The following is a 27,092-nucleotide window of genomic DNA, read 5'->3' on the forward strand; positions in this document are numbered from 1 at the left end:
TGGGCTTTCCCGGGATTACCACCGGTAGAACAGGGGCTGCATCGCGACCTGGCAGCATCACAAGTCTGCACGAAAAGAACAAGGTAAGTTCAGCAAACAACTTATAAACTGCTCGCTTCGACCACTCGTTACCAATTTTACGCGACTTTCTACCCCTCCTTATTTCAATAATAACCCCATTCGTGTCATTATTTGGGATTTAATGAGTGTAAGTGGCATATTGTTATATGGATGGTTGCAAGTGTTGTTGCCCATGGAAAATCATAGTCGGATATAGCAGAGTTGCTGTTTGTATTCCCCCCCCGCCCCGTGGCCTTGTGATGCCCTAAAAGCTCATTACCATGTAAATCAATACCTTTAGAGCTCTAGAACAGACTTGTAATTTTAGCGTAGTCCAAATAAATACAGTGGGTGTGACGCTCAAATCTAGTGTGAACAGGTCGTGAATGGAAATGCAGACTGCGTTGAGAGTGCCCAGTGATGCATTAGGCGTATCTAATGCACGCTGCAGTTAAAGAGTGCGCTGTCATCTGCTATATTTGCGCGGACGGACTGGACACAAGTTCAGACACAATGTTACCTTCCTGGCGTCATTCGTGTGCTGCTTTTACGGAGCTCCTCGGACAAACTTGTGCTTTTCATAACAGTTCTGGCGTTAGAGCTTGCTTGCATTACTGAAGTCGTTCCCAACGGCTTCCATTAGAGAAATAAGGATCTCCTGGGCCGAGTGACCGGGAGTTCTCTAGAGTTCAGCTCGGTCTGAATGTGGAGCGCTTGCCCAGGAACATGCACCGAACACGCAGCTGGTGAGCTCGACTGTGATTTACTGCGTGGCTGTGTGGTATTGGGGAGGTGCGGAGACCCGATAAGCGTCTGGCAGCATTCAGGCTCCGACCTCACCACATCAGTAAGGCACGCTGGAAACTTTATCATATGGTCTCTCTCATCGGGCAAGTCCCCCACCAAAGGCACGCACAGCCGTTCTGGGACCACGGCTCTGGACACCGTTTTCCCTGCTCAATCAAATGGGTCACAGATCATACACCAGTTGTGCAGTACTGAAACGATGAACTGCTTAATGCCCTCAACTCAGTAATAAAAATACACTGTTGTCTGCTTTTTAGCTACTTAAGCTTTGGGTTTCCTGCTAGTTCCATTTGACTAAACGGTAGAAACAGCAATTGGCATTTTCCAAATGGAAATGTAAATTGGTAGAAAGGACAGTTTATTAATTTACTTTTCCTGAATTCAATTTCAGATATCGATTCTATTTACCAATGAAGTAATAATTAATACTAGATTAAATTGGTGCTCTCCGTGTGTGTGTGTGTGTGTGTGTGTGTGTGTATTTTCATTTTAATATTACTTAGTTTGACCTCAACCCTAGGTAATTATGCCCAATGCCTAAAGACTTTGTTAGGCACTTTAAAAGGGGTGTGCACTGGGCCTTGTTCTGAATAGGGGCTAAACTGTGATCTGGAACAGGTGTACCAAAGGTTCCACCATTTTCTAAATTCTCACCAAGCAGGCGTTTATAATCTCGGCTGTTAAAGTCTTTCCTTTAGTCTAATCTCCATATGAGGCATGGTTATAATACAATGTATATTGTTCCCAGTTATAATACACATCTACCTATGCCTGAATGATCTAGGTGCCTGAAAAAGAATGGGGCTCTTGGTATTTCAAACTATAGGCTATGCTGGGATGGAGCCCTGTCTGAACTAACAGATCTGTGAGCTCTGATGTACCCAGCGTGTCCCTTGAAGGCCAGGTTTTCCTAATGGTAATTTGATTTTTCTGTGTTAACAGGAAGATGAGTCCTTTCTCAAGGAAGGAAAATGAGAACAATGTGTTTGTCTGTACAAATTTTTTTTAACTTCCATATTGAGTTTATGATAATTACTTGAAAAACAAATGTCTGCTCTTAGTTAAAATATTTCATCCTCTTAGAAGCAGAGAAGGCTTACTGCAATCTATACAAAAACAGCAATTTGACTGTTATGTGCATCATCTCAGCAAGTCTTGGCAATGATCGTTTAGCGTGAGAATTGAACCTTTAAAATCTCTGCAAATCGAATGTTTAAAATCTCCTGTTATGCACATAAAGTGCAATGAAGGCAGTAATCTGTCATGCACTGCACTTTGGACCCGTTTAATCTAGTGTGAACAGCCGGGAGGACAAGCAGACCTGGCAGAGTGTTTGTGAGGATGAGTTCAGCAATACAAGGGAATGTGAGGAGAGCATTTCTACAGAAACCCCTGTGCCCCACCCGCCATATGTGTGTGTGTGTGTGTGTGGGTAGGCTTGTGTAATAGGAATTTGGAAACAATTTCTCTGCCCCATCTACCGCAGCATTATGTGCAATCATGACCTTCAGTACACTTCTGGTGGTGGTGTTTTGTGTTGTCATTTGTGGCTTATTTTGCTATTCCCTGATTAGAGCGCTCGCTTAGCTAGTATGGATTCTCTGAACGGATGAGATCTCTCTGTCACAGGCTGGTGTGAGGCTGTTTAACTACCTCAACTGAAAATCATCAGTCAGTAGATATTTCAAAGGGTAAACTCAGTCTTTGGTATTACTACTTTGTAGCTGTTTAAAGTCCATCTGTTGTGATGTGAGCTCTGGCCTATTGCAAAAGAGAAGATTAGACGTTTAGGGAGAGCGAGTGGTGCCAGTCTCCTCCACAGCTCCCAAATATCTCCCAAATATCCAGAGATATTTCTGTCAAGGACCTGTTACATTGGACTAGGAGTAATGGGTGGGAAAAGGGCATTTAGTTTAAGTTGCAGTAAAGGCATTTCATAAAAGTTGAAATATAGCTCTCATTTATATATTTCACACATTCTGCATTACTATCAACTTTAAAATAAGACAGTGTGCTGAATGAGTACAATAGTGTGTGTGACTTTGCAATAAACAGACACATGTTCACACGCTTCTACCTCTCCTTTCTAACTCCTTTCAACCAATAAGACACAGTTTTCTGGCATAGTATTGTTTGCCTAAGAGCACTTTTTCTCCACAACAAATAACTGCTATTACATTGTGGTATTAACCACACACAAACACACACATTCAAAGGTGCAGATACATACTCTACATGACTCCATACACACACGCACCTATGCATCCCCAACATAAGGCAGCATACATAGCATTGCTGCTCTGCACAGCTCTGAGCATGGACGGCCTGCTCTGTGTGGATGCGCATGGACCGCCCGCTCTGTGTGGATGAGCGTGCACTGCCCGCTCTGTGTGGATGCGCATGGACCGCCCGCTCTTGCCCCTCCCCCAAGCTCTCCCACATGTACCTCTGGCTTGCTGGAGTGTGGAGCAATGACATCACCAAATCTGGCTTAACTCTCCAGGCCTCTTATGAGATCTGACTGCTCAGTGATGTTCAATTCTATTCTGATTCTCAGTGCGCCAGCAGTTAATGCTGAAACCTGTCCTGTTTTAATGAAGCAATGACACTCAATCAATGCATGGGTCCATTTATGTATGTAGCAATCACAGTCTCAGCACTGAGTAGTAGGCAGAAGGTACCTACTGTGCCCAGCACAGACCAAGCTCCACATAATGGCCATGGTTTCATAATTCTCTGCATTGGGAAAAGCAGGGACTGTCACACTGACACAGGACAGCAGCAGACCTCTGCTACATAAAGGTATACCCACAGCCTCCATATGACAGCACAGGGATCCGTATAGATGGGGTGGGTGGAGATGGTAGGGGTGGGGTGGGGTGGGGTGGGGCGGGGCCTGTATAGGTGCTCAACAGGCGTGGAGGAGATCAACTCTCACTTGATGACATCAAGTTGACATCGAGTCAGCACTTGATTACAGGAACACCAACCCCTTTAATATACAATAACATATTTTCCAAATATGCCCACTTACACATACTGTGTATACATTCAGATCTTCTAAATATGTTTTACTGTAAAATTAATTACCAGGTATGTTGAGGAGCTATTTAAATTTGAATATAAAATGTAAATATTAATTTTGTACTTATTTCATTTAAGTACTGGCTTATACATTAGATCGTTATACTAACCCTTATAGCACTTAACAGACCTTTTGCATATAGAGTTTGAGCAACATGTTAATATTGTGAACAAAACAACTGTGACTTATATTAGCCATAAAGTTCTAGTAGTCCAGTAGTCTGCCAGATTTAATTTACTCTCCCTAGTTGTGTATTTGTAACCACAACAGAGAAAACAGGAAGCTGACTACTGTGTTGATCCCAAACAGGATGTAGAAGAAGCTGGTATAGTGTGTATCTTGACATGTCAGTAGACCGCAGTGTGGAGTAACGTGTTCCTCTAGCATGCTTCCTCTACACATTTGTGGTAGACCCAGCCTGTGGGGCTGTACCGACTGAGCTGTTACAGGTAAAAATAGTTTAGAGTAAGACACTTGTCAGTGTAATGAAGGAGGCGCAGCTAATTGTGTTTGGTATTAATGTCTATTGCTTTCATGTAAAATGAGGCAAGATCTACAACAGCAGAGCTTTATTATGCATCAAAGTAGATTTTATTTTGAATGGGAGTAAGCCATAATATGGTAGTTCTGTCTGATTAAAGGGCCCCTATCATGGAAAACTGAATTTCTCTCCCTTTATTGAAATAAGTAATTCTGAATTTGTAAGAACTGTTAAAGTTTCATAACACTGTTCACCCTCCCAATCCATAGACCATATATATTAAATATTATTTAAATCACCGTTCCTTTGACCAACTCATTTACATATACCACCTACTCAGCCTAGAGCAGTTTAGCTCCTCCCATGTTTCAACTCTGAATGCTTTCTGAATGAGGAACAATGCAGGGCAGCCAAGTAGAACAGAGCTCATTTATCCGTAATTCTAATATTTAATGAATCATAACTGTAAACAAACTTTAAACAAATTGATTGTGACTGTTTTTTTTAGAACATAAAGCCACACAAACATTGAAAGTAGAGATCAACAAAATATATAAAAGAAAAATATAATTTATGGGCCCTTTAAGTGCACAGAAGGAAACTGGAGAGGTTTTTTTTAGAATGATCTTGATCAGAGCTATGCGGTAAAGATCCACCAACACAGATGACACTGCCTCTTTGGGCATATATATGTGTGTGTGTGCGTGTGTGTGTGTGTGTGTGTGTGTGTGTGTGTGTGTGTGTGTGTGTACATTTGTGTTTATACACATACATGTGACCCTAAATGTGATTTATCAAAGGTGACATCAAAATACACCCACAAAGCAGTGGGGCTCTTAAGGGACTTGGATCCTTCAGCTGCACACACCCTCTCAGTTGAGAGCCAATCAACTCCCTGTATCTTCAGCATCATCACCTTACCACTCACAGGTGTCTCTCAGATCAAGGCCCAAGGCCCAGGCTATAACAGTACCAGTGGAGTTGGCAGTCACATGGGTTTCATTATGTTGCTTCTGTATGCCAGTATGCCAGATGTGAAATTGAACAATATTTATGAGGTTATACAATGCCATCTTTAATTTGGCAAATCCCCTGATATTCATAACATCTATTTTTGGGGGGGACCAGATGTAATTGGATAAATATACATAGTCTTGAATGAAATAGTTTTGTTGCAGACACTAGATTTAGGTGTAAGAATTTAGAGTTTGATAAAGTGCATGTTTTCATAAAGATAGCAGATATAAGTTGTGGCTTCCTGTGCATGTATGAGACTGAGCACTTCACCTACGCGCCATCGTGGTCCTCGTACAGACCTTGTACAGACCTCGTACAGACATCGTACAGACCTTGTACAGACCTTGTACAGACCTCCAACATGCAGCAGACTTTTTCAGTTCCTGTTTGTTTCTGAGGGGTGTTTTGCGTTCAGCTGTGATGAAGTAAAGTACCGTAGGATTCATGTTGGATGATTAACTTGGTCATGATTTTGGCTGCACTTCTGACTGGTTTAGACCTGGAAAATTATCAGTTGGAGCAGGACAAAAACACTTAACCTAAGCTGGCATGATTTGTGTAAGAGGACCTTTCTCTGAACATTAATAGAATCTAGGCTGTGCTCCAAACGTTTATGGGCTGGACCACTGAAATTTAATTTAATGTGTCCATGTTGAGTATGAGGAATACACAGCCTCAAACAATGTTCTTTTCAAACCAGCATTAAATCTCTTATAGGGCATGTTCTGTAAACATATGTGTCATGTAACCGTACTCTAAACATACAAACAGATTATGTGAGGTGGGTGATTTTGTAGATATGTGTGAGATATTGTTTTGCCTGGTCCTGTAGGGTCTTGATAACTCACATTAAACAGCGTTTAGTCTTCCATTGCAACCTTTTTGAAAGTGTTTTCTTGGTCAAGTGTTATGTTATAATGTTGTTGGTGTGTATTAGCATATCCTGCTGACTGAACAGAAAGACAGAGATGCCAGCGAGCTCATATCCATCCAAGAGCCATGCTATACCTAACCGGCTGTTCTCTGCAGCTCAACAGCTCATAATTCAGAGGGCATTCAACCAGAACCATGTGTCTGCTATAAAGCTAGTGACAGAAATGGACATTTATGTCAGAGATGACCCTCCCACGTTTTGCGATCATGCCGTTTTGCGAAGGGCTGCATGATTACCTGATGAGCTGATGAGATGAAAGAGGCTTTAGGTGGTGCTGTGTACCATTTATCTGAGTATGAGATGAGTTTATGAAATGGCTATGTAGCTGTGGGCCAGAACTTTTGAAGCTTTGATCATTTCACACACACACACACACACACACACAGTCATCTAATAACTGTAATGGCCTCCCTCTTAGAGCATTTTTAATGACTGGGCTCATCTTGCCAAGATAGAAGGAGACATTTTATTGCTTTTTCCTAATTTTAATAAAGCACTTCGTTGGTCATTTGTTTGTTCTGAGAATAATTTGCGTCAAAAGATATTTTAGGAAGTCTCTTTGACCTACAAGCTGGACATCATGTTTTATGTTGAAGGAGCTTCCTGGTGATGGGACAGTGTCTGCAGTGTGTCTGCAGTGTGTCTGCACTGTGTCTGCAGTGCGGTAGAGACATGCAGTAGAAATGCCGACCTGTCATAATTTAGCTATTAGACAAACAGAAACTAGTTTGTACAGCAATTACTGTCTGGCTGAGCCCCATTAATTCATAATGGGGATGTTGTCAGTGCATGTCCACATCCAGACTTACAAACGCTGCTACAGAAAAGCACATACACATGTAGACACACACACGCAGACAAGTTACAGCAAAGTTAGAGTGAAGTGTAATGGAAGAATAACTTAACTGCCCTTTCCGTAATGCTGTATGCAGTGGGTGACTTTTTGTCCTGCCGTGATGACACCTACCTGCGGCACTGGATGTGGCTCTCATGTCCTTTTGTGTCTCCTCAGGCGCAGCTGAGTCCAGATCATCTGTAGGTAGAAGGTTGTGACCTCGGCCTTCTGTAGCTAGAATGTTCTCTTTTGTTATGTGAAGTTAAACTTCAGTACAGATCTTTAACATTTGTTTCCTAGTCTGAATCTGTCATCTGTGGTTTAACATGTATACTGGCTGGTGATAAAAGAATTCACTCTCACTATATTTGTCATAGTAGTCAAATCAACAGTATTACTGCAGTTGAATTCCTTTACAGTGAAACATTTCCTGTGCTTTAACTCTGAAGTCAAAGAGTGCATTTCTTTGTGTTTTGGGTGTAAATTTTTTAAAAAAAAAACACTCCCCCCCCCCCTTCTTCTTCTTCGTCTTCTTTCTTTCTTTCTTTTTTTGTTAAACAGTGCTTGATGGGAGCTGCTTTAGCGTGCCTACGGTGACCATAGTAACCGTGACCTTCTCTGAGGCTGTGTGTGTGGGGGGGTGGTGCTGAGGCCATGAAGCATCTGGCCATCTCCAAATGGCTGAGTCAGCTGGGCCTGCCACAGTACTGCCCGCTCTTCGACGAGGAGTACGATGGTGTCGAGGTGAGAAGCAGAGACACACACACACACACACACACATGCATTATGGAATGCAATCTCTTAGAGAGTTTGTCATTGAACACTCAGTGCCAACACTGATACATAAACCTACTTACAGTCAGGAAGGTAAGGCAACATTTTCAAGAAGTCAAAAGCATTTCATGGGGCTCTGCAAAAGGATATACAAGATTTTCTGTTGGTGTGGGGGCATTCGAGGCCAAAAATGGCAAACATATTTGACATCTATAGACTAGATGCTGTTGAATGAAGTGAGGGGAATTTTGAATCAGAAAACACGGATTGCCAGAAATTTTATAATATTAATCTCAGCCATCCGGAGTTCTGTAGATCCTGAGCAGCTGACCTCTTTCCCCTGGTACATCTCAAACTAGGCACAATTGGCAGAAGAGATTGTGAGGAATGTTATTGGTCCAGCAGCAGACACTGGAGACAAACGTGTGCCATTTTGCCTGCTTAACCCTTAACCCATAAATCCATAATCCATAAAATTCACAGTCATAAACCTAAACTGTAAAACTACCTCAGAATAAATCTCACCTAAACCTTGACTGTGCCAGTCTTACTGTGAAATACATTGACGAGCCACTTTAATACAAACACCATGAATGTCCAGTTAGTCTGTGGTCTATTTGTTGCTATGCACAGTTTGTGCAGAACACTTACACATACTTAGACACTGGCCAGTGATGAATGTCAACCAAAATGTGAATGCCAACAGATCTGAATAATGTAACAGTATACATATTAAATATAATTATTTCTATATATCTATATAGAGTTGTTCGCGTGGAGTGCCCACATTAACACACACACACACACACACACACACACACACACACACACACACACACACACACACAAGCTTTACTATCTTTGTAGGGACCTTCCATTGACAATGATTAGCTAATTAACTGATTAACTAAGTAACTAATTAATGCTACACCTACAGCTAACTTTAACCTTAACCACAGTAACCAAAATTAAATCCCTTAATTTTTCAAAGGAAAGCATTCATTTTTATAAAAAAGCATTTGCACATGTGGGGACCCCACAAGGTCAAAAAAGTAAGATGTTCCTACCTTTGTGGGGATATTGGTTTTGGGCAGAAAAGAATAATCACCACCTCATCTGTAAGAGGGGCCCTGTTTTGCATATCCATACTGTACAATGGTGTGGCACCTCACCTCAAACAGTACTTGACCTGACAGCACACCTCTCTCTGACAGTGAAGTGTAGAAAGAGGGAAACATTGTTTGTTTGTTTGTTTTCCTTGGGCAGTGTGGAGAGACATTACTGGTCTCGTTTGGAGCTCCTTGTTCCAGTGAATCAGGGAGTTGCTTTTAAGAGCATTAATGTCTGTCAGCAGCTGTCTGAGGGAGAGTGAGTCACACAGTGTAATGAATACAAACATCACTTTACCATTGCATGTCATCTTAAACAAAGGATTCTGACACAACACTTTTCCTTAACGGCATGTTTTGAGAAAGGAGCTCAATTGCAGCATTCACCTACTATTTTTCTAATAGTTTTTTTTTCTCTTTCTTGTATTGACTACAGATAAATGCTGAGCAATGCATCTTTTGTATAAGACATTAAGTACTACCACCTGGTCACCAGCACCTGTTTCTTTATTAATATCATTACGCGCGCACACACACACACACACACACACACACACACACACACACACACACACACACACACACACACACACACACACACACACACAGGCCCAGGTGGCTGGTGTACAATGACCTCATAAAGACCTTAACAATTTACAGTAAGGGTCCTGAATAACCTTTAGAAGGCATATATCACTCTGCTGAACACAGTCATCCACTTTACCACTCTGACAGCCCTCCCACCAGGAGCGCATCAAAGAAGACGTTTTAAAATTGCACGCAGCTTGCCACTCGAGTCGAGCATCTTCACCCACTGAGAATTTAAGATCCCATATTTGCATTTTGTAATCACATGTTGCAGTGTGCTGGGCTCAAGGGGAATGAATTGCAGCCGTGTTATTGCTTCTGTAATGAAACTGCTGTGGGACCCACCAGAGCCTGCAGGAAGCAGAGGGCTAATGAAATGCTCATTACCGATCCGATACTGCACAAGCCAGGCCGCGAGAGCAGGAGAAACACACAGCGAAGCAGCCTCCTAAGGAAAGGCTAACTTAATGCACTCTAGTCCTGTGCTACTACTGAACATTCACATGTGGTAGGCGGTTAGGCAGAGAAGACCGTGTAACACAGTGAAAGGGATGACCGGGTGATGGGGTGTCCCTGATTGTCCTGTTTAGGGTGTGGATGATCCGTGATCAGGAATGGCTTCACGCTCACAAACAGTCAATCCAAGCAGGCTCCCTCACTTTGAACACCTCAACATGTAACACACACACACACACACACACCTTTACTGTACTGAGTGGGATTATCAAGCCTTGCTGTTCATACTACGCTGGAGTATTAATGAGTCATAGAGGTACTAACAGTCATGAGTGAACAGGGTGTCAAGGTGTCGGTGCGTGTTTTCAGTGGGCCGGCCCCTTGAAACACAATGGGTTAAATGAGTGGACCGCACATGGCACAGAGGCACTATGTGATGGTGCATGTTGGCAGGTTTTTGTCATGGCTTGTTAGGCTCAGCTGTGGTCGGGGAGCAGAGTGAGAAATCAGGGCAGAAGCACAATGGACCCACACCAGCAGAGCACCCTCACTACCCCCCTGCCCCACACCATCTCTCTCTCTCGCTCTGTCCCTCCAAACGAGCCTGGAAAAACACGGCAAGATGAAAGAAGAATGGGACGGCATTTGTTGAAAGCAGTGATTCGACTGGGATGGGATGGAACAGTTGGGGCTTGTGAGTCGAGATAGGCACAAAGTGCCTAATGCAGCCTGTGTGTGTTTCTCCAGCCCTAGGTCAACATCCATTGCACTTCAGCGTGCCATTTTCCCATAACACCAAGAGTAAAGACAACACTGTGCAAAAGCAGGAGGTCTTACCTGGAACATCACACCGTGGTCAAGCCTATAGTGATTGACCGTTTTAGTTTTTTTATTGACTAACTTGAGAGGAGTTCAACGTAAAGGCTCAATTTTAGGTTCCAAACAGCTACATGTGTGTATAAGTGTGTGTGAATGCATGAGCACTTAAACTTGTGTTCTGTAAATGCTAAACAGCAGGATCACCACCTCCAATTAAATGGCTCTTGCTTTGTCTCACAAGAGAACAATGAAAGCTGAACCACTCTGAGAAACAAAGCAGCAATCTTTTTTTTTTTTTTTTTTTTTTTTTTTTTTTTTTTTTTTTTTTTTTGGTGTGCAGACAGTAAGAATGTTGTTGTTGTGGAACCCGCACAAGGTCAGGAAGCAGAACTCATACAAGGTTTGGGAAGTAATGACAGGCTACTAGCTTAAACCGCATGAGTTAGTGATGAGGGTGTGTGTGTGTGTGTGTGTGAGAGAGAGAGAAGACGCTATTCATAACACTGGGCAAGTCTGTCAAGTTGACTGAGAAACACTAGATAACCCCATAGCCTCTACCTCTCCTCTGTTGTTTCTCTCTGTCTCTCTCCCAGGACCTACTGCACATTACAGAGATGGACTTGCTGGGATTGGGCGTTTACAGTCGTCTCCATCGCATCCATATCCTCTCCAGCATCCAGATTCTGCAGGAGAGGGAGACCAAGCGAGGTGAGCGTCCCCGTCAGGCCCTGGACGTCTCCTTCCTCCAGGTCTTCCTCAGTGGCCTCTGTCACAGGCCTCTGTCTCTCTGCGCCGTCCAGGCAGCGTGCATTGTCACTGTGGTACTGTCTCCTGAGTCAGCTCAGCCCAGTGCCAGTGAGGATGGATAATAAACAAGCAGGGATGAAATCGCTTCTCTTGCTCAGCGCTCTCCTTTCATTTCCAACATGCTGTCACACACCCATACACACATACCCCCCCCCCCATTTCCACACAAACATGCTTCATGTCAAAAAAACACAGCCTGACAAAACAAGAGCTGGAGCTATTGTCTCTATCTGGAGGCGTTTTTTTTCTAGCTGGGCTGTATCACCGATGCCACTGGACCCTCTGTATCCCTTTTGTCTCTCTCGGTCTCTGATGTCAACTCTTCCTTTTCTTCCTCTGTTTGTGTTGTGCTTGTGTGTGTAGCTGTCAGGGTCCAGTGCTCTGCACTGCTGTGTTAATCACACTTGGCGAAGAGAGCCAGTGTGTCTGTGTGGGTTTGGACTACACCGCATGTCCTGTCCACATGGCAGACAACACTTCACTCTGTGCCCTTGGGGGCAGTAGGCTTTGGGGCTACATCAACAGGGTTTAGTTGACAAAACTCTGAAGGAACCCACTGGACTGCAGAGAGGGGTTGTGTTGAGGCCGTGTGGAGGGATGGGTTTTTGCTGCTGACGCCAGCTCAGCCCGCATGGAGGTCTACATCAGAGCAGAGAGTAATTAGGTGTTATGCTAGGATTTCAGGACTCAGCTGGGAAGCATGGAAGAGATATGAGTGTGGAATTATGCAGCATGCTGGAATTAAAGGCAGACAGGAGCCAAAGTGGCATCAGTGCCAAAGAACACACAGTAACGCAATGCAGACGTGTTTACTGTCAACACGGATAGGGTGTCGAGCAAGAGCTTGCTTCCGACCTAAGTGTGTACAGTGCATTAACACACGCATGTGCTCACACTCACACATATGCACACACGTTCACGCACGTACACACACACACACACACACACACACACACACACACACACACACACACACACACACACACACACACACACACACACACACAGAGCTAAAGGAGTGCCAGGCACACGTTCAGAGAATTTAAACTTCTTCCCTGGTTCTCAATCTTTACCACCTGGGGGTTAATGTCCTCTGTATAATTAAGTCTTAGACCAACTCGTTGAGACACACACACACACACCAACATGTTGAAGCACACACACACACACACACACACACACACACACACACACACACACACACACACACATACACAGAGTGCCCTGACAGGCTGAAGCTTGTTTCCCCACATACACAGTGCCTTCACTCTGTTGCTGTAGTGGTGCATGTGCACACACCCACATATATGCTCAATGACCTGTTGTGTTGCCTGTCTTGGGTCAGCACCCTCCAAACGTGTCCAACAGAAGAGGCACTGCTTTTATCTTCTCAGATTCATGCTTCTCTTCTGTACAGTACAGTTAGCCTCAACCTCAGATGCAGAAAATTGTAGTTTAGAATTCTGACTTGTACAGCAGCTGTTTGGTGCCCCGCTTGCCTATAATGAGTCCTGCTTGTCCACAGCCGCTGGCCCATGTATACAGATCCCACTGTTGGGCTATGTGAGAAATGCTGCAGCTGTTTGAGGAATCAACAGGAGGCCAGAGTGAACTAGCTTTGACACCTTTAACAGCTCCTCCTGAGAGCATCTCCACCTCTTCACACATTCAGGGAGAAATGCTAATACTGTGCACACAAAAGCAGGGCATGCAATTGAGCAGAGAGCTGCACGGCTCCCACCTCCCTGGTTTCCTCAGCTGCGTTTTGTGGCTTGGAATAAAGAACGGACAACTGAAGAACACCGTGGTCTGAGAGGCGACTTCCTCTCAAAACAAACGATAACAGGGGGTGTTGTGGCTGGTGTTTAATTCAAGGCAAATGCCCACTGAATGTTCACACCAGCTATGTTTTCGCGAACTGTTTAAATCCGCTACAGTTTTACATTTTAAAAAGGGAGAAAGAGAGTGACAAATTAAATGCTGTGATTATAGGAAAATGTGCGAAATGATTTTAAACATGTTGGCTTTCCCATATCAAGTGTCGTGTAAAGACGGCTACATAAAAGCTGGGTATAAGAGAGGCCTCGGGCCAGCTGAGAGCCTCTTACCCAGTGCACTTGGGTAGTCCTTGTTCTTCTTTGTCTCACTGGATTAATGTGGATCCAAATTTCTTTCCAGGCCATCTTTCTCTCTCTCCCCGCGATGCCATGTGTGTGAGCGTGCACGGCAATTACAACAAAAGCAAGAATGCACGTGCAAGCCAGAGTTATTTAAAGACAGCGCAAGCCTGAACATTTCTGACTTCTTGCAAAACGTGCGTCTTCGCGGCCGACACCGCTGCTGGCCACGTGCGCCGCGGGGCTACTTCTGCAGGGGCGTGCAGCACGCCATTAAATGCGCTGGTCACGTGCTGCCTGTGTTGCTATTAGTGTTGATTGCAGATCTGTGAGCACAAGTGGCAGTCTTTACAGACAGAAGTGGTGCGGACAGAGATAAGTGCACCGGAAGGTCAAAAACACGGTTGGACACGGATGAACTTGTTTGGGCACAGAAGCGAACCATTTGTGACGCATTATTTTAGATGATTTCTTGAGAATTAGTTTGGTTGTTTAGTAGTTGGTAGGTGCAGTTGGATATTTAGTCATTGCTGAGTGCATGTTTTGTCAGTGCTCTTGAGGTTATACTGCAGGTCATTCCGGGAGTGTGCTATTTATTAATTTAGCTAAACATGTTAAACTAACACTTAGGGCAGCTAGACATCTACATTAAGAGTGAGACACCAGTCGACCTGTAGTGACACAAACCAAGTGTATCCAGAATCCAGGGACAAGTCTCTCATCATTTCTGAGCAAAGTGTTCCAAATGACCACACCACAGTCAGCAATCAAATGAAAACATGGGTGTTGACCCTTACATTACACGGGCAGTTTCTAGGCGGCGCCTGCCCACTCTCCCCCCTTCTTCTTCTTTTTTTTTCCGGGATGTTCTTCGGGCGTGTGCTTTCCTGTGGCTGTCATGGTCATGTGGGCTGTGAGACTGAAGGCACTGTCACGCTGCAACTTGCGTTCAGGTTCCTTCTCTCTCATGATCCCAAACGTAAGCAGGCTACAGTCCTGGAGCTGATACTACAACAACAACAACAACAACAAAATGTGTTTGGAAACCTAGCACAAGTTGAGATGTTTCTTTTCCAGCTGAAGACAGCTTGGTTGTAGAACAGCCACTGCCCTTTCACACTACATTCGTTAACCACTCTCGATTGCCTGACACTTGCGAACAGGGACTGTGTGTCTTCACAAACAGCAGCTAACAGCCATGGACTAGCCAAGGTCAGGTAAGTGCTTGAATTCAGCCAACCTACAAGTTGACCCTATGGCTATATGACCTCATTTCAGTGTAGATAATAGCTTGAAATTGGGTTGATATGTTGAAGTTTGGCAGAAATTCCCCTTCCAACCAATCAACAGTTCCAAATCATGTCCAGAATGACTTATGTTGATGACCTTTTGCAAATCCGACTGCCTTTCATAAGAAATTCAACTTCTTTATCCGGATTTCACATTGAAACGAGTTGACACAACGCTGGATCGGCATGGATCCCACCATTTGTTTTCCTGGAAGGCACAACGTCCATCACCTTTAGTGTACATGAGCCTAAACAGAGAGGAATGAGAACCAGCATAGCACAGTCTGATCCTGGATCAGCTCTGATGGCTGATAACTGGTGCTGATGACAGCGCTGGGCTAATGGGAGCAGATGATGATCAGTAATGCTCATCATATGAGCTGCCTTTAGTTCCTGTTAGAAAACCCCGGCCATGACGAACATGAGCCACATCGTGCCTTGATGAGACAGAGACCCTAAAATAGATCTGGTCAACATCTTGAGATGGATTCTAGTCATGATGGATTCCCCCATTGGAAACTGAAACATTGTTTGAGTAAATATCAGTGCTGATACCTTTTTTTGGTGTATCCAAACCTCTGCAAAGTGTGCAAATTCTTAAAGCGCCCTTAACAGCTACACATGTTTGGAAATTGTGGTTTCCTATAACTAAAATTTGACCAAGTTCTCACTTTCAGGAGGAAGTGGGTTTATATCAGCTCACGACCCTCCCTGCTGACTTCAGCTTGTGGTATGGAGCATTTTCAGAAAAACAGTACATCTTACGTTTCGTGCCCTGATAAAACTGCTCTGCTGGTCAGCCTTGGACAGAGCAGAGAAAACACACACACACACACACACAAGGAGAGAGAGCGAGAGCGAAGACTGAGTACCCTCCCTGGCACAGAGAGGCAGAGAGAGCGAGAGAGAAAGAGACAGATAGACAGCTCTTAGTGTTCTCATTTTGGGACTTCTTGATTGGCAACCTGGTGTCTGGTGCTACTGAAGTCTTTCGGTAAAGTCTTGTATAGGAGTATAGGAGGCTAACCCCGCACACATTACAGATCTGAGTTATCATTCACTCCACATTACTACCTGGGAGTATTGAGGTATGGCATCATAATCATTTTTAATATAATTAAAAAATGGAACTTTGGGGAATTATCTACATAAAAATCACAACAGAAGCATTGTTATCAACCATCTACTATGACTCTTGTGTTGTCTGTAGTCTATAGTTTCTGTAGTGTGTTGAATACTGATCTCTATTTCATGAACAGGTCTCCTGTTGACCATGAGAAATATGAGTTACATACATGAGTAACTTATAGGGATCCTTCTTAAGCCCAGATTTCCGGTTTTCTGTCAGCCATATACAGTCAACAGCCACTAACATTTAAACTCATTCCTATTTTGCTAAGCCCATGTTTCGCAGCCACAGTAAAACCTGCTGATTAGGCTGGGAACATTAAGGTTTCAGAGTCTAGATAGAATCAGTCTAGCCCAAGTCTTAGGACCTCACAAGGAGTCAAAACCAAAGCATGCTGTCTTATGCTCCCCCCCACCCCAAACAAAGTCGCCGTCTGCCTTGTGTGGACAGGAAGGAATCGCTGAGCTGTTTGTTATCGTCCTTCAGACAATGAGGAGGAATCTGAAGACAAAGAGAGGGAAAAGCACACATTTCACTGACAACAGCAGCACATTGCCCCTGCCCCGCCAAGTCCAGCTCAGAGGTTTGACGTAGGCTCTCTCCTCGCTCCCACTGGCCGCTCACGCTACACAAACTGGCAGTGACGTTAGAAGGTCTGAGAAGTGGAAGCTGTCTTAACTTTAAACAGCCTTCTTTAAAGACTGTCTAACAGTAGCAATGGTGTGATGAATGACAGAGTGTGAAACTGTGTACAGCTGAATAGAGATTGAGTTGGAAGGCAGTGATCGGAGAGAGAGAGAGAGAGAGAGAGAGAGAGAGAGAGAGAGAGAGAGAGAGAGAGAGAGAGAGAGAGAGAGAGAGAGAACGGGAGAGGCTTGGGGTAGGGGCCGGCCAGTCGGCTGGGTGTGGGAGACGACTCGAAGTTCTGCCTGGTAAAGAGGGTGTGTCTGGGAAATCCTAAATCACTCCCCTGAGGGGAACCAAAGAGTGAGGGAGTGAGACAGAGAGAGAGAGAGAGAGAGAGAGAGAGAGAGAGAGAGAGAGAGAGAGAGAGGGATCGTAAGACTCCTGCAGAGAAAATCTCCTGCAGTTCATAGAGGGAAGCCAGTGACAGTGGAGCAGGTCTGTTCCCAAGGAAGCAGAGAACTGTTGTCACTGGACACACCAGTTATTCATCACTGGGAACCTGTTCACTGGATCACCATGCCTGCCTCAGAGCTGTGAGCTACGTTTAATCCCTGCCAGGAGAAGGGAGAACTATCTGTGTGTTTGCCAGGACACTCCGATCTACTTTCAGACAGGTAAACCTCAGAGCCAAGTATGTTTTATTCCAAAGATGTACATGTTTTATTTGATTTCTTTCAGTTAGGGATGTAATACATGTTTCTAACTTTCTTTTATTAGAGGACAGAAAAATGTGTGCACAGAGATTTGATCAGATATTATGATTTATATTGTGGATAGACAAAAGTAACAGTACAAACTAACTAAACAAAGTATATGCCAATTTAAATTGTTTGATGAACAGAAACAGTGCATTATAATCTGCCACTGTGCTGTAACAATATGCTTGTATCTCTGTCTGCGTAAAAAAGGTCCTGCGTGAGGGCTCTGTGTGTGTGCGCGTGTTGCTTTTAAGAGTGGCAGACTCTGCTGAGAGCTGTGATGGGCTGTGGGTCGGACCACAGCAGCACAGGGGGTGCGTCTCTTCTCATACCCCCCAAAAGGAAAGGTCCACAACACGTATTGTTCCTTTTTGTGTGTGTGTGTGTGCCAATAATTTGCTCGTCAAGACTTGCTGCTGGAGACTTGGGCATGATGCTAAAAGAAGGGGACATCTCTGCTTCCAGAATCTAATTCTGTCTGTCCACTTCCCCCAGTGTGCGCTTAGCCGTGGCGTGTGTTGTGATCAAAAAAACAGATGCGCTGCGTGTGATCTCAGCAGGGGCACCTAAAATGGCTGCTTTCTGCAGGGCCGTCGAGGCACTGCAATGGGCGTGCGGTGCGTTTGCAAACCTGCGTGTTCTTTTGCGTATCCGCCACTGATGAGACTGATCGGGCAACTTTCCTAAATCAGGTCATGAAGACGCTCAAGCTGTGATTTGTGGCCATCAACTTTTGTGGCTCTGTGTTATAGGAGCAGAAAAAGCCATGGGGGCAATTGTGGTGTTTGGGCCAGAAGGCCTGATGTATGGCTGCCCATATGTCCTGCTTTGGGTTCGCAGGAGAGCAGTGGAGATGAACGCAACATTCCTGTGTTGTCTCCTCATAAAACGCAGCACTAGGGAAATTAGAATCTATGTCTGTGGCTACTTCATTCTTAGAAATGGTGGTGCTTGTGACTAGCAGACCGGACCACAGATGAGAGGCTTCTAGAATACACAGAGTGGACACAAATCAATTAGAATGTCCTATTAGACCAAATCACCGTTTAACAAACAGAGAGAAATGCAAATTATAGTGTAGAGGTTTGTTTTTAGGATCTCTTAGGTGTTCTTATTGACCTTTGGACTGTTCCATTAGAACTATAGAAGGCCTTCTCTTTACCCTCTCTCATGGGCCACTGTGCTGAGGGCTCTTTAAACCCACACACTCACCAGGGCTTTTGTTCCCAGTAAGCAGGTTTGAATTAATTAAAGGGCAACTGCATTATTCACGAGATTCCCACCAGCTCCCGTGGGGGGTGGGTAGGGGGTGGGTGGGCTGTGAGAATCCAACCATGAGAATAGTTAGCTCGTTGTTTTGAAAGCCACAGAACATTCGCTTCTCTTATGTATTTAACCTTTCACTGCAAGCTCGTACGCGTTGGTGAATGTCTCCGTGTGCTCTGAGAGCTATAACCCAGCGATGGTCCGTTATTGTAGCTAATACAGTTCCTACATCAGCCTCTAATACTCTTACATAAGTGTTTCCAGCTAATCTGCCTTAAAGTACCTTAGAAGGGGTGCATAGTGGGTTATTAAAAACAAAGACCTGAGCAGCCTGAGGGGCAGGAGTGGGGCCAGTTCAACAAAAGTGTTCATGTGAAGTAAGGAGAAGCTCCAACAGAGATTACAACCGTGGATTTCCTAGAAAACAAAAGAGCCTTAACTCTCACTTAGATGACAGAATGTCAGAAGCAGAATCAGGCAGAGAGAAAGACGCTCTGTGTGTGTGTGTAATGTAGAGAATGATGTGAGGGGCAAACAGCTGCTGCTCAAACGTGAGAGTTGAGAAAGAGAATGAGACAGAGGGGAGAGGGAGCGAGAGACAGCCACTTATTACAAAAGAGAAATTGTAATTGCTGTTGTACTGACTGTGTGTCTAATGACTGTGACACACACAGGCTGTGTGAAGGACAGAGTGAACTGCGCCATGGCACAGAGTTAATATTAGAAAGAAAAATGAGTTAAAAAAAACATTTAAGGTGGGGTCATTACGTTGGGGAAATTTAATAGCATTGCAAATCCGAAATAAACAGGATAAAAGACAGATTTACCTTGCATTTTGCATATTCATGACCTCTGGCTAGGGAAAGTTAACCATTAACTGTCTGTGAGGTGTAATCCTGTAAAACCTTTGTATTCCGTAAGGGTCACCAGCAGTCTTCCTTCCACACACAGTGTTCCTGGTGCACACTCCAGCCCCCCAGTGCCCCCAGGCCGGGAGCAGGGCATACCAGCCTGTAGTTATATAAAGCACCGAGTGCATGCCAGCGGAGAAATGAGGGCACGGTCTAAGTGCGCGGGGTGCTGAGAGGTTCACATACGGAGCATGAATAGGAGGGATCGACGGACCTGCAGAGCAGCATTTCGGGAGAAGATTTACGGACAGACGCCGCAGGGCTTCCGTCTGCTTCGGCTGTGGGATGCAGTGTTCCAACACTGACCTGTGAACTCAAGATTAGGCTGAAGGGTGGGGACCTCTCCCCTTACTCACCTCTCTTTATCACTGTGCTGGACGTTCCGGCGTGGGTGAGTAACGTGGCAAGACTCTCTGGCTCGCGTACCCATCATGCTTAGCAACAAGATGGGGGCTGTTTATCTGATGTTTATATTTTTTCTATCACTATCACGCTGTTATATGAAAGCTCGACCTCGTCGCCTGCTGTTTTTTGAGCTCAGTTCATTCTGCTTTCTGAACTGGGGAGGCTGGTGTTCGTCCTGGAATGTCCTGTGTGGGCAGAGATCCGGTTCAGATCCGGCCCTGTCGCCTGCCCTCTGGGCCATGCGAGCCATACCTGAGGTGTGGAAGAGCGGAGAAGCCTAGGGCAGGCAGTTTCCATGATAATCGCTCAGTGGTGCGGGATCTGTGGCTGGTAATGCCTGCTACCCGATCAGCACCACATGAAAAGCAGTAAGAGTGAATGGGGTGTCGCATTTCAAGGCTGTGGATGGTGCGCAGGTGCTCCAGGTGTGGCACACCATGGTGTAAACACACAGCTCAAGCACGCAGGGCTGCAGTGGGTCCAGGGTCGAACTGTAGACACCCATTAACCCGTTACACTCCGAGGAGCCATTGGAGACTCCAGCCACTCATTCCTCACTCTTATGCCTTATTTTCAATGAAGTTGCTGTTTTGCAGTAGATAGTGAAGTATATGTTAAGCTCACATTTTAAGAGGTTGAACATGGTGAAGGTCACAGAGATCTTCCATGAGCCATTACACACAGGATGGGTATGGAGGGGGCGTGCATCCGGAGGGCTCTGTAACATGATGTGTGGAGTGCGGTGAGCTCAGGTGAGGTGAGTTCAGCATGCAGACTCACACACCCTGGAATGGCTTCGTCAGGCTTCACCCACAACCTCCTGTGTTGGTGAGAAACATTTGCCAGCGAGCACCAGAGCGTCAGGGTTGTTGCTTAGATACAGGGGAATAACAGTCAACTGGAATGGGTTTTGGTGGACTATTGTAGTCTCCGCGTGGAATCTTCCCCTTTGGCTGGAATGAGATCATAACTTGAGAGGAGAAGGTGTCGTGGTTTGAGATCGAGTTTCACACGCACACACACACACACACACACACACACACACACACACACACACACACACACACACACACACACACACTCACTCACACACACACACACACACACACACACACACACACACACACACACACACACACACACACATACTCCACAAAGAGACAAAGGGCACAGATAGCAGGGCCGGCACTGCTATGTATATGCTTGCATGTGTAGGATGATTATGCTTAATGGGATCAGCACTCACACTGGGCCTGTGAAATCACACACCGGCAACCACATCAATAGGCACCAACACTGATGATGCTATTAATTAGCATTGGCAAGGGCACTGTTCTTAATATTGAGGTGTTGTGATTCCTATTTAGGAGAGGCTGAAAACAAAACAAACAAATGATATATATATATATATATATATTATATTCTGATTCTGAACCCACCCTCATATATATATATATGAGAGAGAGAGAGAAAGAGAGAGAGATAGAGAGAGAGAGAGAGAGAGAGAGAGAGAGAGAGAGAGTGAGGGTGGGTACAGAATCCTGGAAAAGAAAGAAAAGAAAAGAAAAGAAAATTAAATTCTATAGCTGACAGGTTGATATAGATTGTCTGAGAGTGCACTTTAATTACAAGAGCACTCAGCCCACGTGGATAAACCAGGGGTTAACTAGATCCTTTACAGGAAGGCAAACAAAAACAATGTGTCCACATTGTTAGTCCTTGTAAATCCAGATATGTGTAAGACACTTGTGGTTTGACATGCAAGAACAAGTGAAGAGATGGTATCAAACGGAGAGTGCAGGCCTCAGAGCCACTGTGTCTGTCCCATGTCTGGTGGGAAGCAGATGAAGGCACTTTTATGCCAGGTAGTGGGGCCACAGGCAGCCTGTGGAATGCTGGGGTAAACAGTTTTTACAGAGAGCAGCAAGAGACTCTTATCTGCTGCTCACGTGGTCAGAAAGCAGGTTCCTTCTTACTGGTAGTCATATCTATCAGAGCCCCCCTCTCCCTCAGCCAGGACATAGATATGTAATCATAGCAGAGGATAATTTGTACTTTTGTTTGGTATTTCTGCTTGGGCGTATGAAACACAGTGCTGGTATGTTCATATTGCGCCATGGGACAGACATGGACATGGGCTCATCCTTCAACACTGGCCTCCCACAGAACACCTGTGGAAATGGCATCTAGCTCCATGCCAGCTTACTCACACTTACCCAGACCCAGCTCATATGACCCCTAACCCGCCACGTATAACCCAAGCCCAGATATAACCCAAGCCCAGTAACCGTGCTGGACTGAGAGGTGTGAGCTCTGTCTTTGTCAGAGCTGCGTAGAGGAAGTAAATGATCAGTGCTTCTGGTTTGATTATGTGACGATCATCTTCAATCCTCTGTGCCCTCAACTCTCCACAGAGCTGAGGATGATGGCAGAGGGGAGGTTCGCCAGCCTGCCCAGGAACCTGCACGTAGGGCACCAGTGCCCACTGGCCTCCTCCATGGACCTGCTGAGCCCAGGAGGGCCTCCGGCGCCCCGCCCCAGCTACCACGCTGCCTCCATCCATGGCACCTTGCCCCGTAGGAAGAAGGGAGGAGGCATTGGTTCGGCCAGGCCGTGCGGCACGCCAACGCTCCACGCCCGCTCCTACCTGCCTTCCTCCCCGCTCCTACACAACGTCATCGAGGAGCACCAGCCTCTGCACACAGCCAGGGACGAGCCAATGGCTCACAGGTGAACAACCCGAGCCCACCCGGCCAGCAGCGCACGCACCCACTACGCAATGCCTCACTAGGGGTAGAATGGTGCACGCTTGCCTACTGGGTGCAGAGTCTTGCTGATATTACCATGAGGTGGTTTTTACTTTTTCCACGTTTCTCCAGTCTCCCCATGCAAACTCAGTCACCTCATTGGCGTCCTCACGTTTACGCCCACACAAACAAGTCAGCTGCTTCATGCAGAGTCAGTCAGTTACCCTTCTTGATATTGTTCTCGAGTACTGCCAAGATCCTGGTTCTGTTATTAGAGAGAGTTTGGATGTAGGCCAGCTTCTCCCGCTGAAGGCCTGACTGGGAAGCTGCGGACCTGCTCACCTTCATTCACTCCTTGTTTAAAAAAAAAAAGAATGACTTCATATGCTCTGCCCACTGGTCAACCATGGTCATCATTTTTATGTTCCTCATTTTAAAGCTTGTAAACATTTTCAGTGGGTGAATCGGTTGACGTTTGGCTTTCAACCACTAAGCAATGTACCAGCCAAAAACGGAACGGCTGGTTTTATAATAAGGATGTTTGTCTAATGGTCGCACTTAAATAGATAGCAGGAACTGCAACTATTCATCTCTCCCAGCCGCTGGGTTTTCTGTACTGATGATCAACAGGAGCGCGTGATGGTCAACACAACGTGGCATATGTCAGAATGAGCAATCATGTGCAATTACACACGTTGTGCCTTTCCCTTCTCCACTGACATCCTGGTGAAAACAAGCAAAGCATTCCTGTCCTGTCAGTCTCACTGCAGACATTCAGAACAAACAAAAATTAAAAAAACATGAAATTACAGTGATGATATTGATTTACTATGTGAGTTTCACTTGCTCCAGACAATTTGAGGCTTTGCCTGTCAGCCTGTTGTGTTGGCTTTCCTAAAGCGTTGGTGTTTAGAGGCCAACCTAACTGCTCCTGCTCACCTTTTATTGCCTGGATACAGTAACCATGCCACCTGAAATAATCTCAAATTAGACGTCAGCACTAGCCTGTACTGGCCAGTCATCAATCCTGGCATTCTAACCTCCTGTTCTCTCTTACTATCTCACTGTCTACCAACTGTCTCTCATCAGTCTCCTTGTCTTTCCTTACGCTTTGTACCCCTGTTTCTGTGTATATTATGATATATACGTTTTATTATTATTATTATTATTTTAATTCGGCCATCTAGCTGTGTCTCTGACCACTTGTCTCCATTTACATCCTCAGGCCTGTCTGTCTCTCCTGTCTCACTGATTTTTATCACAATGGGTCAACAAAGCAGTACTGTTTGGATCTGTCCTGTTTAATCAGGTCATCTTTCTCTGATAGTATCTCTGCCTCACCAGAGAAGCCCTGGCCAAGGGAGCAATACTCTCCACAACCCAGAATATCTGTGCCTGCACGATGAGACTACTTTAAAGGAACAACATCGTATTGGTGTGGATGCTGGAGCCAAATTCTTGTTCTTCATTCTCTTTTTTTGAACTCTATTCAGAAAAACAAAACAAAAACTCTCCCTTTCTATTGGTGGTTATTAATAATGTGATGCCTACAAGCTCTGTTGTGGCACTACAAACGTTTTCTAGAGAAGTATGATGCACACACAAAAAGTGTTTATCATTACCTTATAAATAACATCCCGGTGTGGTGTTATGGGCCATCGGCTCTCACACTCCTGCAGCAGACAAACAATACACACTGCAGGTAACATATCACCTACTTAATAGCTGCTCATATTACAAGGCTGGATGCTAAACGGTGGCCCAGATTTTAAGTCCGGTAGTTTGTTATACAAACTCAACCCTCTTTGTAGACATGCACCAGAGAAATGGCTCGCACTATGTGAAAGCGTGTGCGGCGTTGTAATGCGTAGGTGTGTGTTTGGGGCGGCCAAGGACGAGAGCATCTGTCCCCCTGACATTTGGAAGGTTACCTAATAGTGGTCTACTATTTCACTGCCAGTGAAAGCAGAAAAAGGTAAAAAATGACTGTGGCAGACAAAAGAGCTACGCCCAGCCCATCACTCAGCACGCAGTGATCTCCCCCGGAACTCATCGCCATAGCAACACAGTGCTGCCACTCGGCAGGATATGCGGAAGCGCGGATGAGGCAGACCACAGTGTCTGTGTGCACATGGGAGGGAGAGGAGAGAGAGAAACAAATCTGGTGGAGTTTTAGAGAAGAACGGATCTTTCAGAAGAGCAGATCAGAATAACATCCTTTTAAAATTAAATCAAAGTATTTTGATTTAAGCCAGATATTTGCATAGAACCTCTGTGAGAGTAAATGTGGATTAATAAGGAGGCATACAGCAGTTTGCCTGGCTTCCCGGAGCTGTGACCCGGTCGGGTGTGCCACCTGTCTGACCGGCGAGCTGCAGGTGAGTGACTGCTAGAGTTAGCCCAGAGGGTGCACTGAGCTCTCAGCGCCGGGCACAAGGCCGGCATGGTGACTGCGTGCAGCTGCAGTGAGCCAGTGTAGGTGGGTCTGAAAAACACAGCTCTGTGCTGGAGTGACCTCATTGTTTACTGCAGGCTCAGAGACTCCTCTAAGAAAAAAACCCAACAAAACAAAAACCAAGAGGGGCCATTCTAACCTACATGTTGTGCAGCTCATGTGGGCTGCTTGGATTTACCTGCATTTGGAAAACAGCTGTTCCTACACACACACACACATGCACACGCGCACACACACATATGCACACAATACACATGTACACATATATGAGGTTAGTAGAGGTAAAGACAAAGATTTACAGTTTTATATGGAGGTGAGATAACTGCTGGAGAGACCAAGGCAAGGTAAAGAGAGATGAAAGAGGTAACGGACAGGCAGAAGTGCCAGAGAGCACGCATGTAGTGAGACTGATTTATGCTTCAAGACGGTGAAACGGAAGAGGGAGAGTGCAGTGCTAAAACGAACCATCTGAAAAGCAGCAATGATCAAGAAAGTGTGTATGTGCATGTGGCTAAGGGAGAGATGGAGGCTAGTGGCAGAAGAGACCCATGGCACTGAGTACTGAGACACGCTTCTTCCTAAGACCTGCTGCGTGTGTGCACGCGCGCGCGTGATCTACCTGGGCCAGGCAGTCTATGGGCAGATAACAGCTGATTAAACATCCGCTCGGCCCTAGCTGTTGATAGAAGCCTGTGTGTGATCAGCGCAGTAGGTGCGTCATCACGGCTCCTTCGCTCGGAACAGCTCGATTTTTCTCGCCTCGCCAGCATCCTCCACAAACAGCTGTGATAAGTCCAGGCAAACATCACGACAACATGCTGACACAGCCAAGGCAGCCTTCTGGAAGTGTTTCATGTTGCTATAACAGCTTTATGTTCATTTTATTCATAGTTCATTATGAATTGGCTTTGCTTTTTTACAACCTGTCCCCTGTGATTTTTACATTATGCATAATCATTATTGTTGCTCTCTGTACTGAAAAGGGGGTAATTTGGAGGTTTTCCGTCAGCCGCATTGATCTGAAGTGTAAACAAATCTATTTAATTATCAGCTTTGTGAGTTCTCTCTTGCTTGTTCTCGCCATCTTCTCAAGCGTGCACACACAGACGCACGCACACACACACAGACGCATACATACAGACAATCACACAGGTGGATTCAGTTGTTATAGCTGCTTCTTGACCTGCTGAGATTGTATCAAGAAACAGAGAATAATAAAGGGATTGTTCTGATTAAGACCCAGACATACACTGCCCCTAGTGTCTATGTCTTCTGTGTGTGTGTGTGTGTGTGTGTAAGGGCTCTCAACTCCAGCTTTGTGTATGGCTGATTTGAGGCTTATTGCATGCAAAGTGTCTTGGATGCTGGGGACTAGCGTGTACTGAGATCCAGCAATAGCCTGACCTCCCCTCCATGACATGTGAGACCCTCCCTGCTGCGGTCTGCTCGGGACCAGGGCGGTCCGGAGGAACTTGGCCACTCGGTCCGGGACACAATGACCACAATGCAGCTGTGGCTTGGCAGAGCAGAAGGAGCAGAGGGAGATGGATCGGTGTTCTCTCAGGGACCTGCAGGCCCTCTCCGGGACACGGTTTAGCTTGGACGAGCCCACAGTG

General features: G+C 45.3%; 1 protein-coding gene across 2 annotated transcripts; it reads left to right on the top strand.

Annotated features, from left to right (window-relative positions):
* bcar3 (BCAR3 adaptor protein, NSP family member) lies at positions 1-26,712 on the top strand. 2 transcript variants are annotated; one of them, XM_035521957.1, is made up of 5 exons: positions 1-83; positions 7,781-7,963; positions 11,559-11,673; positions 22,689-23,004; positions 24,247-26,712. In XM_035521957.1, the coding sequence occupies exons 2-5, from the start codon at positions 7,874-7,876 to the stop codon at positions 24,425-24,427; spliced, it is 702 nt and encodes a 233-aa protein (XP_035377850.1). In that variant the 5' UTR covers positions 1-83; positions 7,781-7,873; the 3' UTR covers positions 24,428-26,712. The 2 variants fall into 2 exon arrangements, with proteins under 2 accessions (XP_035377850.1, XP_035377851.1); XM_035521958.1 differs by having other exon boundaries at positions 24,349-26,712.
* The last annotated feature ends 380 nt before the right edge of the window (positions 26,713-27,092 follow it).

The sequence above is a fragment of the Electrophorus electricus genome, chromosome 23 (genome assembly GCF_013358815.1).
Source record: "Electrophorus electricus isolate fEleEle1 chromosome 23, fEleEle1.pri, whole genome shotgun sequence".
Lineage (NCBI taxonomy): Eukaryota > Metazoa > Chordata > Actinopteri > Gymnotiformes > Gymnotidae > Electrophorus > Electrophorus electricus.